Below are 16,313 nucleotides of genomic sequence, written 5' to 3'. Positions count from 1 at the left end.
TCTCAAGATTGCTTTGGCTATTTGGGGTCTTTTGTGTTTCCATACAAATTGTGAAATTTTTTGTTCTAGTTCTGTGAAAAATGCCAGTGGTAGTTTGATAGGGATTGCATTGAATCTGTAGATTGCTTTGGGTAGTACAGTCATTTTCACAATGTTGGTTCTTCCAATCCAAGAACATGGTATATCTCTCCATCTATTTGTATCACCTTTAATTTCTTTCATTAGTATCTTATAATTTTCTGCATACAGGTCTTTTGTCTTTTTAGGTAGGTTTATTCCTAGATATTTTATTCTTTTTGTTGCAATGGTAAATGGGAGTGTTTTCTTGATTTCACTTTCAGATTTTTCATCATCAGTGTATAGGAATGCAGGAGATTTCTGTGCATTAATTTTGTATCCTACCAAACGTAAGGTAGATAGCTAGTGGGAAGCAGCCGCATAATAGCACAGGGAGATCGGCTCGGTGCTTTGTGACCGCCTGGAGGGGTGGGATAGGGAGGGTGGGAGGGAGGGAGACGCAAGAGGGAAGAGATATGGGAACATATGTATATTTATAACTGATTCACTTTATTATAAAGCAGAACCTAACACACCATTGTAAAGCAATTATACTCCAATAAAGATGTAAAAAAAAAAAGAGCCACATGTGCGCCAGAGCAGAAAGCAGAGGCGCAGCAGTTGGGTCTGGGGGGCAACAACAGGCTGAGTGGGAGGTCAGCGATGGCTGAAGAACCCTTGAGGATGGTTATATTTAAATGGCTTCATCCTGCTGGGGCCCCTAGAGAAACAGGAGAAGGGAGAATAGTGTTAATACCATACCCTTTGGGCTGATAAAATAAATTACAATTCATCCACACTAATAGGGACTACTATTAGCTGTTAAGGAAAAAAAAAAAAAAGGAATGTTGTAAGAAAAGCAGACTGCAGAACAATATGAAAGGTGTGATGCACTTCTGAAAAAATGTCTTTATGTGCCTGCAAAGGCATGAACACAAACCTGGAAGGGCCCTCACTGACGATGTGCACTTTGGGGGACAGGGCCTGGGCACCCTCACTTTTTAGTGTTTTTACCAAACTGCTCACTGTTGTTTGTTATATTTAACAACAAACATGTTTTATTTCTATGATTAAAGAAAAACCATAAAATCCTCCTTTGCAGGGAGATTCCCATGCAGGTAGGAGTCTGGGTGTGAAAAGAATCTGTACAAAGTTCCTGCCAAGAGCCACGTGCTTTATACTCACTACTTCTTAGACGCTATTTCTATCATTTTATAGATTTTAAAGATGAAGAAACAGGCTTAGGGATGTAAACTGTCTGCCCAACATTATATAGTCAGAAAGCAGCACAGCACAAATTCAAAACCAGGTCTGATGCCAAAGCCTGCTGGCCACAGGCAGGCTGACAATCACAGCCAAAGCCTGGACCCTGAGAAGCTTAGGTGCTTCAGCTCCAATCCTGAGCCCCCCAAGCAAAACCTCACACAGGGTTCTTTTCCATACAACTCCACAGTGAATGGCATCCAGCTAAAGGGCCTCTCGTTTATCTGCCTATGACTGACATTCAATGGTAACCAGGAGGTGACACCTTGGATCTTGGTCTGAGAGGGTGAGAGGCAGTGTGTGGTGTGTGTGTGTGTAGGGGTGTGCAATCACTTACTTAAGGGAGGGCTTACTCTGCCTGCACTGTGCTTGACACTTTACATGCTCTGCCTGGTTTAATTTCATCCTCCCAACAACACCTGAAGTGGATGCCATTTTAGGGATGAGGAATCTGAATCTCAGAGGGGTTAAGTACAGACCCCAATCACATAGGCTGGAGCTGCAATTTGAACCTAGGCCTTTCTGGCCCCAAAGGCTTTGCTCTTTTTTTTTCGACTGTGCCGCACTGCATGTGGGATCTTAGTTCCCTGACCAGGGATCGAACCCGAGCCCCCTGTGTTGGAAGCACGGACTCTTAACCACGGGACCACCAGGGCAAGTCCCCCAAAGCCTCTGCTCCTAGCCATGATGTCATGTACCTCCCCAACATCAGAAGGGTGCAGTCATCCAGGTAAGTCTAGGCATACAGCTGATGGAGACCCCATAGCCTGAAGGTACCCAGCCACGGGCAGAGCCAGACCTTGCGTTTCCTGCAGCCCAGGCCAGCCCTTTGCAGCCCAGCCCCTTGGCCTGATCCCAGTGGTCAGCTGAATTCCAAGCCAAGAACCTCACATCCCACATCTCATCAGTCATGGCATTAACTGGATCTGAGCAGCCAAAGGAGCACCTTCCCAGAATGTCCTGCCAGAGGAGCTCAGCCTGGGAGACATACCAACCACTTCAGAAAATGGGTCCTTCGGGAACCATTAGATAACAGAATATAAACACTGGCTGTGTGAGAACTCCCACCCTGGAAATGTGCTACAGCAGGCTGGGAGCGGGGGTAAGGGCTGAGTTCTCACGCAGACACACCAAGGAAAGCAAGTCCTAGAAGGCACCAACATCTAGCCGCCAGCTCTGCCTGTCAGCAGCCACTCCGGGGCTGCAGCTGGTTACTATCAGCTAGCATGACAAACCAGGCCAGGTGCAGGTGCCAGACGGAGGTGGGAGGATGCTGGGGCAGCTTCCAGGAGCTGAAGCTGGCTGTGTGAGAAGAAGGTAAGGGGCAGGTAAGGCACCTTTTAGACTGACAGAGAACAAAGGGATGTCCTGATTAGATACAGATGCTAGCCCTTCGCAGACACCATTCCTCCCCAACCCCTTGCCCAAAAGGGAAGGGATGCCTGAGCAGTGTGGACTCTATAGAGTTCTGAAACTGGCTCTAAGAACGCTAGTTAAGGGATGAAAGGGAAAGAAAGGACCCAACATCAAGGAGAAAGGAAAAGCAGCTAGCAGTGCTGTGCATGTAGACACGCTAAATACCAAGCTGTCAGGACCTGCTGGCATTTTCTGAGCCTCCGCCTGTGCCAGGATCCATTCTGGAAGCTTTACATGAACTCTCTCTACTTCATCATGAGTTAGAAGGTAACACCTTTGGGAAAGGTTCAGAGCTGAGCCGAAGTGACTCTTCCAAAGTCACATAGCTGGTGAGCAGGAAAGCAGAGATCTGCACTTGTGTTTGTGTTACTTCAAAGCTGGTTCCTTCTGTGACGCCTGACTGCCTATAGCTGCGATCCCCCGAGATGTTTGAGTACCTTAGGAAGTACAGCAGACTCTGGGGACTGGTGGGATGCATAGAGTTTAAAAAGTTCATTTGGACCATGAAAAGCAAACCTACTGTTTGCCACAGAAAGTAGAGAAAGGAAAGTTCAGTCAAATCCTCTTGCTCACTTGGCGTGTGACCCACCTCTGGGGGGTGTGCATGATGAAGAACTGGACCAGGCTGGTAGGATGGGGGCCACAGGGAAAGTTTTAGGAATAAGGGAGCAAGCTCTCCCCAGGAAATCTGGCAGCAGGATTTTAATTTCCACAGTGAATGGAGACTAGTGCACCGGGAAACGTGCGTGCCTTCCATGCCAGGCTCACCTCTGCCCCAGGTCCCTGTGAGAGGCAGGGCTGGAGGTCCCTGGACCCAGCACCCCCGCTCCTCCCCTCACCTCACCTGAGAAGCCGCAGACACATTTTCTCCTGGGGAAATTCCTTGGGCCCCTCCACACTGTCGTCGTGGCTCTCCGTCTCCAGGTAGACATCCAGCAGCACGCACAGGCGCTGCAGCTGGTTCGTCAAGAGCTGGTGGCCGGGCCAGTGGCCACACAGCTCCTTGTAGCACACATTGACCTCACTCTCCATGGCCTATGGGTGGGAAAACCAGAAACTTAGCACCACTTTCAGGCCAGCTGGGTCTGATGGTTTCACAAGAACTGCACCCGGGCCTCCGCAGGAGCTCGGCCTCTGCAGATCAAGCCGGACCGACTTGTCCTGAGGCTCCCTCTCCTCAAGACAATGGGGTCTTCCTGATCCTGACTCAGAACTTTCCCTGCCTTGCACATCCACAGACAGAGACGAAGATGTGTAGAAGATGAATCTCAAGATGAGATCCAAATCAGGTGTTAGGGTTAAAAACGTGCTCCATGACTATTGAATCAAATCCACAGGTATCAATAATTAACAGGTGCAATGATCTCGGACATCATCTCATTCCAGCACTTTCTGTGCATCTGAGTTTATTCTCATTTCCACAGAAGCCCAAACAACCACCTTTCACAGCAGGTATTTATATTACCCCTATTTCATAAATAGGGTGAACCTGTGGACCCCAAGCTAGATAAGGGGTTGGGATGGGTCTGAGCTCTTTCTGCTACTATGTCATGCACCCTCCAGCAAACTCTACAAATCCCGGCAGGCCCCTCTGCCCCGGGAATCGTGCCAGTGCCCAAGCCCTCAGCTGCAGCAGGTTCTGCCACTGCCCACCTCCCCAAGAAGGCTCTCCCTGCTCCTCCCACCACCCCCAGCAGGTCCTTACCCGAATATTGTCGTCGTTGTTGTTGGTTTTCTCCCCTTTCCAGTTCAGACAGAGCTGGAAAATGGGTGGGATGGAGGAGTAGCCGGGGTTCAGCACCACGGCAGCCTGGAGCTTAGCTGGGAAGGGATGGGAAAGGAGGAAAGCTCAGTTCTGAGACCTGGCTTGTTAGCCGAGGCACACTCCCCGCTGGACCCCTGAGGCTAGCTCTGTGTCTCACATTAATCCAAGTGCTCAAAGCACATTCTGGTACTGACTTTTACTTTTGTTCTAGAATCTCCCAAGTGGAACTGCCAGGTTGCAGAAAGTGAGGTCCTGTGACTCTGGTCCCTCCAAGGACACAGAGCTGTGTGGACTCCCCAGAGTCTGGTCCACAATGAGTTTGCCCAAGAGTTCTATTTACTCCTTTGACAGAAGTTTGTTTTCATTGGCATTTATTTGCCAGCAAGTTAAGGATTTTCCCATGTGAAGGTTTCCTGTTTTTCCTTTTCAACAATATTGGGTATTAGCTGTTACATTAGTCAAATATATTTTTTCTATTCTGTTCTTAATCTATTTTGTTATGTGCAGCTTTTTCATAGCTAACATTTAATGACTACCTACTGTTTTCCAAGCACTGTGCTAACCCCTTTGCACACATTTTATTTCATCCTAATAACGATTCTGAGGTAGGTACCATTATTATCATCCCATTTTACATATAAAAAAACTGAGGCTCTGACAGAAACTTCCTTAAGATCATCAAGCAGTTGCAAAGCAGCAATGCTGAGTTTAATCAGAACTACCTGATGCCAAAGCTGTGTTCATAATCATTATATGAAATATTTGCATTTTTTCTCTGGTGATAGCCTTTGCCTTTTTCAATAGGATGACATTTATCCTCTCCATCAATGGGCTAGGCATTTAGCCACTCCTTTTCATTATTTATGGAGGAAAAAAGGAACTCTCTGACCCACCAGTAATTCAAATAAATAAGAGAACAAGAGAGTGTAGGTTAAAACAATTCTTCCCTGACAGTCACAACAACATTTATTAAAAAAGTGACACTTTCCTGTTGTTTCTGCCGTAACAGTTTGCACATATTTCGGGGTTTATCTCTGTTCACTAATTTTTTGTTTTTAACCCATACCACGTAACTGTTGTCCACTTATTCATTTAAATTTCACTCTTAATTTTTCAAATTCTATAATGCATCTAATGAAAATGTAAATGATCACATTCATTCCATGTACGAATCTAGAATACTTATCATCTTTCCAAGCTTTCTTCCGCTCAACCAGGAAGCAGAAATGATGTCCTCCAATGACCTCCCACCCTTGGGGCTTTGTAAATTTACTGGATGCATATTTTGTGCCCTTTCAAAATAGCACTCTGTTGTTTAGGGATGAGGTTAAAGTATTTTTTAAAAGGGGAGAGGATGGAAAGCAAATGCAAAATTCCAAATAGCAGTCACCTATCATCAGGGTGAGAATGAAGTGGGATCAAGGAGCCTCAACTGTATCTGAAATTATTTAATTTCCTCAGAATATTTCTAAAAACATGCAAAGAAAAGAAAGGGAGAAGGGAAGAAATAGACACACTTGAACATCAAAGAGTGCAAGCTTTCCTGACATGTCTCGTACTGTCTTGGAACTACAGACAACCTCCTCCGCCCGGTGGCCTCAGCACTGAGCCCCTGGGGTGGGATCCTGCAGGCTGTGCCAGACCTGCCAAGGCTGGGGCCGGATGACAGCACCACAGGCAGCATCAGGGTGGCTCCAGCAGGAAACCCTGGCCGATCAGATGCCAGGACAGCTGTGAGGAATCACAGCTCTCGATGCCTCCCAAGTGAGTGCAGGGACTGCAGAGAGGGAGGAGGGTCCTGCACTTCACATCCTGAGAGTGACAGCCCTTCCCTGAAGAGGGGGACGAGCAAGCATCTGATTCTAAAATGCAATGAAACAAAGAGCTTAGGCTCAGAGGTCAGACTGGGTTTGTGACTAAGCCCTACTTTCTTCATCTACAAAGCAGGAATATCACCAGCCCCAGGACTGTCCTAAGGATTAGCTGATAAACCACGGACATGACTGTTGCAGAACAAGTCCTGGCTGAATGCTGCCTCTCACAACTATGACTGTTTGCTAAGTCCCCACTGCAGGATTCCAGGATCTTTCGCTTCCTTTGGGCAACTCCCAGGAGTGTTTTATTCTCAGTGGCTCCCCTTGCCTAGAGCAACTGTGATCAGCAGAGCAATTACCTGTGCCCCTTTCCACGAGTGCCATATAGTAGAGATTGGTGTCCCCGGCCAGTCCCGCCTCCATGATGTCTTTGGTAAAATGCAGCTCCTAGAAGTCACCAAGGACAAGGGGTGAACTGCTGGCTCCTCTAGTCAAATCCCCTGCTCTTCTGGTGGAGGAGCAGGAGCTGAAAGGTGACGTGGGTCTGCAGTCCCCAGGACAGCAACAGTGGCCTGTCACCCCTCCACCTACCGTATAATCCTCATGGGCAATCGTCACCCACTTCACCAGGCGAGAGACAACCTTTGCAGGGAAGAGGTACTGGCAGTCACTGGTAACTGGCACAATGCCGTGTTCTAAAAGAGAGCAGGACAGGTGGTGTCACAGGTAGAAATCAGCTGTCACAGCTGGGTAACTAGCATCTTCTGTAGGGCTCAGATGGCCCTGCCAGCTGTCCAGGTACACTCGGTACTCAGGTGTCCAGGTCAACACGTGCCAGAAACGAAGGCACACCAACCTGACCTTTACCCAGTGCTTGTGCTTGAGGCCGGACCCAGCACCAGCATTCACAGCACTTTATCCTTAATGCAAATGATGGCCTGCCAAACAAAAAAACCCCTGCAGCCAGAAACAGAGATGTACGGTATCTCTGCAGCAGTGACTGTTAATTAGACCAAATAGCCAAGAGGGCTGTTCTCAGAGCTGACCTTGATGGAGAAAGGACTGAAGTGTTCTGTGTTGGTTCCTCTAAGGGAAAAGAGCAGGAGGACTGCTCCAGGGTGAATTCCTGCTGGCGTTTCAATAAGCAAACGTGCCAACATGGTAAACGCTGTCCAGGATGACAATCACCCAACCCTGGGACAAAACAAACTAAGCAATGCTGATGGGGAGCAAGTAGTGCTGCCCTGGAGAAAATAGGGTCCACGTGAGGCCTCCAGACGGGTCCTGGGAACTCAAAGCCTTTCCTGACAGTGGCTCTTTTAGATCAGAAAGATCTTAACCCTCACTCCTTACAAGTCCCTTGTACATGGTAGGCTCTTACAAGTATTTACAGAATGAACAAATGAAAAGCCCCACATGGCCACCATCTTGGTCAAGGGCTCATCAGAATAACCTGGGACCTTATGGAAAACACAGGGGCTCAGCCCCACCCTGGAGGATGTCAGCTCAGGTGTCAGGGGAGGGATGAGGCGTGGATCCCTGGACAGCTGTATTCAAGTAAGCTGAGTGTAAGCTCCACAAAAGCAGGGCTCTGTCTTGTGCTCATGGCTCTTCTCCCAGCACTATTCTGGCTGCCTGGAATGAATTAGGCTCCTATTAAAACGCACATCAGGACTTCCCTGGTGGCACGGTGTTTAAGAATCTGCCTGCTGGGGCTTCCCTGGTGGTGCAGTGGTTGAGAATCCGCCTACCAGTGCAGGGGACACAGGTTCGAGCCCTGGTCTGGGAAGATCTCACATGCCGCGGAGCAACTAAGCCTGTGCACCACAACTACTGAGCCTGTGATCTAGAGCCCACGAGCCACAACTACTGAGCCCGCGTGCCATAACTACTGAAGCCCACATGCCTAGAGCCCGTGCTCCACAAGAGAAGGTACCGCAATGAGAAGCCTGCACACCGCAACAAAAGAGTAGCCCCTGCTTGCTGCAACTAGAGAAAGCCCACGCGTGACAACAAAGACCCAATGCAGCAAAAGATAACAAATAAATAAAATAAAATAAATTTATATATATAAAAAAAAGAATCTGCCTGCCAATGCAGAGGACACGGGTTCGAACCCTAGTCTAGGAAGATCCCACATGCCGCAGAGGAACGAAGCCCGTGTGCCACAACTATTGAGCCTGTGCTCTAGAGTCCACGAGCCACAACTACTGAAGCCTGCGAGCCACAACTACTGAAGCCTGCGTGCCTAGAGCCCGTGCCCTGCAGCAAGAGAAGCCACTGCAATGAGAAGTCCGTGCACCCCAACGAAGAGTAGCTTCCGCTTGCCACAACTAGAGAAAGCCTGCAAGTAGCAATGAAGACCCAACACAGACCAAAATAAATAAATAATTAAAAATATATTTTTTAAAAATAAATAAAACGCACATCAAAGTCTGACGTGCACTAAAAAAAAATAAAAAAAAAAAAAAAAAAAAAAAAAAGTCTTGACGTGCACTGACCTAGCATGATGCTCCTGACCAATCTGCTAACCTGGGCCCCCAAAAGGCTTTGGGCTGAGACAGCCCTGGTGGCCCTGAGGAGAGCTCAGACCTCTGCTTGGCAGCCTACAGCTCTCCCCAGTGGCCCAGCTAACACCTCCGCTCAACAAGAGCCAGAAAGCCAGCCCGTTTTGATTTGTCATCAGGATTCAAGAAATCTGAGGGCAGGTTTGTCTTTGTCCCTGTGTTGTCTGAGTGGCTCTCAGGCCACAGCCCTAACTAGCACCAGCTTACCCAGGGAGGCAAACTGCTTGTGGAGGGCCAAGCGGGACTGCACCCTGGTCTTCAGCAGTTTCATGGTGGTCTCCATGTGGCTGGCGCTCAGAGAGTGGTCAGTGATCACAGTGTGCTGTGGAGGACAGCGAGTGGCACACATGTTAGTAGCTCCCCATCCCTTCCTCCAGGCACCCCTCTCTCCTAGGACCTGCCTGCCTGTGGCAACCTGGACTACTCACGTCCTGAGATGCCTTCTGGGGACAGCAGGGGTTCCCTACTGTGACAGGCCAGAGGCTGAGTCCCAACAGGAACGATACAAGGTGCTGAGATCTTAAGAGGTCCCCTAGGGTTCATTTCTGGCACCTTCGTACATAAGACCAAGGGGTAGCAGCGCCTGGAGCTGCACTGCACGCAGGGCAAGGATCCAAGTTACTTTGACCTAGAGGGCTAACAGGCTCATGGCAAAGGCAAAAGGTACCTAAACACTTGTAGGCCTTGGACATTTTAGTATCCTGAGTGGAGGGAAGATAGATCATAGCCCAGAGGGATAGCATTCTGCTAGTTCAAAGTCCCAAAGCCCTTCTGGAGTCTGTATGGGAGAAGAGGAATAGAGGTCCTCAGCCGAGGGGACCGATCAGTAGACACACCTGGGGCTGCTCTTTGGGGAAATGGAGGCCACCCAGCTTCTGCACCCACAAATAGGGATGCCCTAAGTCAAGTACGTAGTCCCTCAAAGTCAGGATGCTGCAGAAAAGAACACAGAATGAAATGATTCTATAAGTCATTTCTGCAGTGGTCCCCGGATATATCCCTCCTCCCACCTTCTCATCCCCCCAAAACAGAACGGTCCCACAGGCTCAGCTGCACCCACGGCCAGGCTGCCAGCAAAGCGTCTTAACTTCATCAGTTCCCTACTGTGAATTTCATCTCTCCTAGTCACTTTTCTCTTTTTCCCTTGGCAGCCTTCAACTCATTAGCAAATATCAATAAAAAGGCAGTATACTTGATCTCTTCATCAGTCCACCAATTTATAAAATATTTAAAAAATTTTAATCCTCAGAGAATTAAAATGTTAAATACATCTATTATCACGTTCCCAGAGTTTTGATCCTTCCACCCTTTCCCACCCTCCATGGCCTCATAAGCAGGAAAAGGCATGTGTTCCCTTCTCTGGACAGAGCACTCCCTCCTGCCCAGCCGCCTCCCCTGTCCCCTGGGAGGCCTCTGGCCCTAACAGGTCTCCAGCTTTGGGTTTGAGCCACAGGAGAAACTCAGAAGCAGAGAGGCTGGGAGAGGAGGAAATGCTGCTGACTCACCCAACTTTATCAAACTGATACTGATTGGCTGGATTTGGAGTTTTCTTTCCATGATCCCCAGGATACAAACAGCTCAGTACTGAGTCAGGAGACAGCAAGTCACTGGAAGAGGAAAAAGACTGCAGTGAGAACGCCGGCCAACCCATTGCTTCCACGCAGACGTGGGCATTTGGTGGTGGTAACGCCCCCTCTCACTGATGATCAAAGCCAGACCCTTTATATGCCTGAGGTCATCAGATACTCATAACCTTATGAGGTAGGGAGTATCATCATTTCCATTCTACAGAGGAGAAGATCAAGGCTTTAAACGATATGGCTTGTCCAAGATCACACTGATATTAAGTGCTGGAGCCAGGATTTACTCTATTCCATCAAAGACAGTAATACTCTTAACCATCAATTTTTTAAGAAACCTATCCCTTCAAGAGTTACATGGTGACCAGAGCCTTTTCCTCAGGGGAGCAAAGCCCTGTGACACAATAGGAATAATCAGAATTTTCATAGGAGCAAAACAGATCCCTTTTACCCCAGAGAGACCCAGTGTGAAGCTTTGATATTGTGCTTATCTCACTTTTTACCAAATCTCATGCAATCATAGAAACAGGTCCCCTTTAAAATTCCCAGAAAAAGATATATCACATAGACTGGAGACAAGGTGACCTAGTGCTGTAAGCAGAGAGACACGGTGATGCCACAGCCACCTACTCAAAATGGTTAAACATGTAATTAAACATGACAATCAGGGAAGAGATGGGGAGAGAATGGAGTAATTTGATCACAAAGGTCAACGAGGCCCATTCTTTCCCTTCACCAAAGGGAGTTCCCCTTTGCCTTCCAGGGACAGCGTCAGGAGTGACTCAGGCGGAAACTGCTGCTCTGAGCCAGCAGGCCTCCAGGAACTTAGCACCGGGAGGGTGGCAGCTTCTGGCTCTGCCCTGCTCTCTCTCCTGACAGTGTCTCCCTGCACCACCACGACCCCCAAGGGTCTCTGTCCCCTTCGCTGCTTCACACAGAGAACCGGCTAGAAAATGAATAATTGTCAGTCTTTTAGCCAATGTTTAGTGACTGTTAGTAATATACAGAATCAGCCAAAATGAAACAGAACAGCTAAAAATGCACAAGATTAGGATTTTAAATTGATGAAACCTGATGGAAGAATCAAATCTTCTCGACAAAATTTCCATCTGCAATATGGAAATTGGCTGCAATATGGCTGCAAAATTGGCTGCAATATGGAAAATGGCTCAGGACAACTGAATTTGGTAAAAATAATGGCCATTAAAGAGAAGGCTATATACTCATAAAAATGACTATTCAAAACACTATTCAGTTACTCAAGTCTTTGTTATAAAGTTTTAAAAGAAGAGATTTTTAAAATCTTCGTAAAGTGGAAATGGAAAATAATTTAAAATAATTCAATGCCTTAATGAAAAATTGATTAATGAATTAAAGTGGCCTAATGGAGATCATTCTGGAAAACAATTTCTTGAGGAAAATTCAGCAAGGTTCATATAATTCTGAATAAAATGTTTATAATAAAAACATGAATTTCCTAATGAATTAAGAGATCCTGGCATCAGTCGTCAATGTTGCTAACATCTCAAAAATAGAGACAGCCTGTGCCTCCTGATAAAATCATGCAACATCTCTGACACAGTGCTGCACACCCACCTCCCCCGCTAAAAATGGAATCTGATCAGGTCTCTAACTCTACCTACAATTTACAGGAAATACAGGGGGAGGGAGTAACACGTTCAATTGTACCGCAGGGATGCAATCATCAAAATGCAGCCTGGGGGAAACCTACAGAGCAAACAACCTACTTTCCTCAACAAATAAAAGATGGCAGGACATTCAGATGGAAAGACACCTGAAAGAAGCTTTATCCAACTGCAACACATGGATCTTAAAAAGATCCAGATTCAAAACCCAAACTGTAAGAACAAAACTAACAAAGAATACTTATAGGGAAATCTGAACTCTGACTAGATAATTGATATTAAGGAATTAGTCATACTGTGATTAAACTGAAATTTTTAAAAAGTATCCCTGTTTTAGTTGATAAATAAATAAAACCACACACCATGGTGTCTCCATGGGGCGAAAGCAGCCTTGAGCAAAGGCCTCTAGGCTGTGAGTCTGAAGCCTAGGCCCAGCACTTCCATAATTGGACATATGCCCCTGAACTCAGTTTCTCCATCTGTAAAATAGGGGGATGAGCTAGACAACACCTGAAGGCCCTTAAAGAGCTAATCCTGGCTTCAGGGTGGTGTTTCCTTTTGGGTTTCCTCCCTCTTTGGGGACCAGGGCAATGACAGTAGTGTAGTACCATGGTACACAGGCCCAGCTGGCATTGAATCATCACTCTCCATGCACTACCTGTGACCATGGGGCAGCCTCTTAACTCTGCAGAGCCTCAGTTTCTTCACCTTGTAGAGCTACTGTGAGAATTAAATCTGATGATGACAAACAGCTGTCATTTACCAAGCATTTCACCTATGCTAAGCATTTTACCTGACTCACACAGGCACCCTGGGAGGGGATCTAATTAATGACCGGAGTGAGGAAACAGACTCAGAGGCCAGGTAATCTGGCTAAAGGTGCACACACAGCTGTGAGGGGAGACCCGGCACTTGCAGAGCTTGTAGCCAGTCTGCAGTCCTGCCCCTATCACTGTATGTGCAGCGCCCCGCAGGGGAGTGGGCTTCAGTGCACACTGGGGCCAGCCTGCAGCCCCGTGACTTAGCAGATAGGACATCTGAGAAGTGAGCAGGCGGAACGATCACGACAAAGAGCTCCACTGTGGCCAGGGCCATCATGGGGCCCTCAAGCTGCTCACTGGACCAGCGCTGCAACTGGGTTCTCTGAAGAAGCCAGCCCTGGGCTCCCTCTGCTGGGGTGAGGTGGGAACAAGGTCAACTCCATCCAGAGTGCTCGGGGTGGTCCAGCAACACTCTCAAGCACAGGGACCAAGGATGCAGCCTGAAGGGGGTGTGGACTCTAAGTGCAGGGTCAAAAACCCAGGGGAAACGCCACCATCAGGAAGGCCTGGGAAGAGTCCCATCCCACCAGTCTCCCTCACTGATCTTTCTACACCTGACGTGAGGACTCACTGGAAGCAGGTGGGGCAGGGTCGGGAGGCGTGCCAGGCCAGGTGAGCCTATTTCATCCCCAGGCCCTCTCGGTCCTCCTCCCTTCCTCCCACGCTGGCTGTGGAACAAGCAGCCACGGTCAGGGCCTTTCTGGGGATGCTCCACCTGTGGCTGCCACTACGTGCCTCTGCTCACCCTCCTCAAAACCCCCACAGGGACCCGCCAGTCTTCCTCCCACTGCCCAGGTAAGGACAACCTGGGATTGAGCTGAGCTGCAAAGTGAAATCCCAGCACCTTGGGACAGAAAGAGACACGAAAAAGAGAGGCCTAAATTTGTCAACCTGGTAAGGTCTGCCAAATCTCACTTTCACATTCACACCCTTTCCACTGGTGTAAAAGGTGGTGCCATGCCCACTCAATTTACAACAGGCTGTAGTCACTTCTAGCATCTGCTGTGTAGTGAGAGGACTTCACCAATTCAAGTCAGTGAGTGCTTTCCAAATACCTGTGATGTACCAGGACTTCGGGGCTGTGTGGACGTGACAACAGAAGCCAGTGTGGCCGTGAACTCCACTAAGAGCCAGATGAGGGAGGATCCGCGAGGAGCCCAGCACCAAGGCTCCCACCACACCCCCCTCCCACGCCCCACCCCCCGCAGCACCTGTCCAATACCCTGCACTGATGGGGGTGACCAGTTCTGTGGCAGTTGTCACTTTGGCTTTTACCGTCATGATGTTGAGGTTCATGAGGTAGTAGAAAGTCAGGTGCAGTACACTGTCATCTGGAGGGGAGGAGGAAAAGAAGACATCATTTATGAGTTAAATACTAGAAGAGCGTCAACAGTATTATAGAAAGGAAAGTCAACAAGACTTTTAAGATCTTTCACTATAAAAACAACTTGATGGCAACTTAACATTGGGTAAAAAAAGTCTCTACAAATTCTTTGCTACTACTCCCTCCAAGAGGTGGAGCTTCATTTCCCTCCCTTGAGTGTGGATTAGACTTAGAGACTCTGCTCCTAACTAACACAACATGGAAAGGAAGCGATCAAGGGATCACCAAGTGATCTGGGTTAACATCACTATTAACAAGACGAATTGATACCTCCGACCCCTGATAAGATGTGACGGTGAACACTGTCATCTGTGGTATTCCTTCCCCAAAACCCACAACCTCAGTCTAATCAGGAGAAAACAACAGACAAGCCCAAATTGAGAGCCTTTCTACATAATACATAAACCTCATCTTCCAAAGTGTCAAGGTCATGAAAGACAAGCAAAGACTGGAGGAGACTAAGAAGCATGATGACTAAATGCTATGTGAGATCCTGGATTGGATCCTGGAAGAGAAAAAGGACGCTGGTAGAAAAACCAGGGGAATGTGAATAAGTTTGATAGTTAATAGTGTTGTACCAATGAAATTGACACTGATTTTGATTACTGTGGTTAAGAAAGATGTTGATATTGGGGTGAAGGGCAGGTGAGAAATCTTTGTATCATCGACACTCTTCTGAGTCTAAAATTATCTCAAAAATTTTTTTATAAAAAGGCAAAGAGAAGACAAGTGTGTAGAGTGTTTCCATTTATGTAAAAAATAAAAGGTGAAGGGGATAAGTATAAACTTGTGTAAAAGCTTCTAAATGCATAGTTTATTTCTTGAAAATACATAGGAAACTGTCACAATGGTTGCCCTTGAAGCTAATGACCAGGACCAGGGTCTGGAAGTCTGGGGTGAGAAGGAAACTTACATCTGACTGCTAACTCTTATCCTGCTGGGATGCTTTACCATGTGCTCCTTTACCCATATGAAGCCAGTTTCAAAACCCACTGTCTCTGCAAAATACGAAGTTCTACTTATATTTATTAAATTAAGCAGGTTGGTCATATTACTCAAAGCCTGCATACTCTTGGCAACTTGTTCTGTGTATCTAACCTGTCAAGTTCAGAAAGAGGTGTAGTTCCATCAAGCATCCCTAATGTGTCTGATGTTTTTGCTGTTTTCAAAGTTATGGCTTAGGAGGGGGAAAAAAAATCAAACTCCATGAAGAACAACAAAGGAAAACAGAAATATGAAACCAGAATCTTTTCCTGGGCAAGGAGGCATCAGCTTGCTGGACCCCGCAGAGCGGCAGCTGGCTGCACTCCTAGGTGCTACGAGATCCCCCAGACCAAGGGGAGCCAGACCTTTGCACCTCAGGTCCAGCATGACGGACAGCGGGTGCCTCTTCAGCATCTCCTTGCGCTTGTCGTCCAGCTGAACTCCCAGTGTGGGTCGCCGGCGTTTCTGGACAAAGGAAAGGGTCGAGCTGGTAAGCACTGCTCACAGGAATCTCCCCCGTCCCCCTCTCCCTGCTGGCCAGGGCCTCACCACTGGGACCCATGCTTCAGCTCTCCAGCTGCCAGGATCCCAGCTCCCTTTCTTTCAAACCTCTTTCTTCTGCTTCTAGGGAGGATGGCACCCGCCAACTAGTGGGCCCCTAGGGCAGCCGCTCGGCACTCCCCACACTCTCACCGTGGTCTGCTCCTCCTCAGCATCCGAGTCACTCTCATCATCTGCAGCGACAGAGAGAAGGCAGCTCGAGGTGAGGGCTCCCAATTCTCCTGAGAGCACCTCAACCCAGGGCGCATAATAGGGCCCAGGCTTTTGTAAATGGGTTTCTTTAGAATAAATATTTGCTGCTTCTTATTCAGTATAGAAAACAGAGTGATGCAAGGAAAAGAAAAATGACTTATAATCCCATCACCCTGTTTTTTTTTTTTTTTTTCACCCTGTTTTTTTTCAGTGATTTTTAATGTCATCCTATGGACTACAAGCTCCCCCATTGGTGGTGGCGG

At 47.7% G+C, this 16,313-nt stretch overlaps 1 protein-coding gene across 4 annotated transcripts in view; it reads right to left on the bottom strand.

Moving 5' to 3' along the window:
- Positions 1-546: 546 nt before the first annotated feature.
- Positions 547-16,313, bottom strand: part of THOC5 (THO complex 5) — a 33,477-nt gene continuing 17,710 nt past the window's right edge. For all 4 annotated transcript variants that reach the window (XM_032602674.1, XM_032602673.1, XM_032602675.1 and 1 more), the window contains 11 exons: positions 15,991-16,031; positions 15,663-15,762; positions 14,152-14,260; positions 10,388-10,489; positions 9,719-9,815; positions 9,090-9,204; positions 6,907-7,010; positions 6,675-6,762; positions 4,442-4,557; positions 3,581-3,771; positions 547-778 (listed from right to left, as the gene is read on the bottom strand). In XM_032602674.1, the coding sequence (XP_032458565.1) occupies positions 715-778; positions 3,581-3,771; positions 4,442-4,557; positions 6,675-6,762; positions 6,907-7,010; positions 9,090-9,204; positions 9,719-9,815; positions 10,388-10,489; positions 14,152-14,260; positions 15,663-15,762; positions 15,991-16,031 (1,127 nt within the window). In that variant the 3' untranslated portion in view covers positions 547-714. The remainder of the gene's footprint in view (positions 779-3,580; positions 3,772-4,441; positions 4,558-6,674; positions 6,763-6,906; positions 7,011-9,089; positions 9,205-9,718; positions 9,816-10,387; positions 10,490-14,151; positions 14,261-15,662; positions 15,763-15,990; positions 16,032-16,313) is intronic.

Source organism: Phocoena sinus, chromosome 14, assembly GCF_008692025.1.
Source record: "Phocoena sinus isolate mPhoSin1 chromosome 14, mPhoSin1.pri, whole genome shotgun sequence".
Classification (NCBI taxonomy): Eukaryota; Metazoa; Chordata; class Mammalia; order Artiodactyla; family Phocoenidae; genus Phocoena; species Phocoena sinus.
This window is presented reverse-complemented; position numbering and strand designations above follow the sequence as displayed.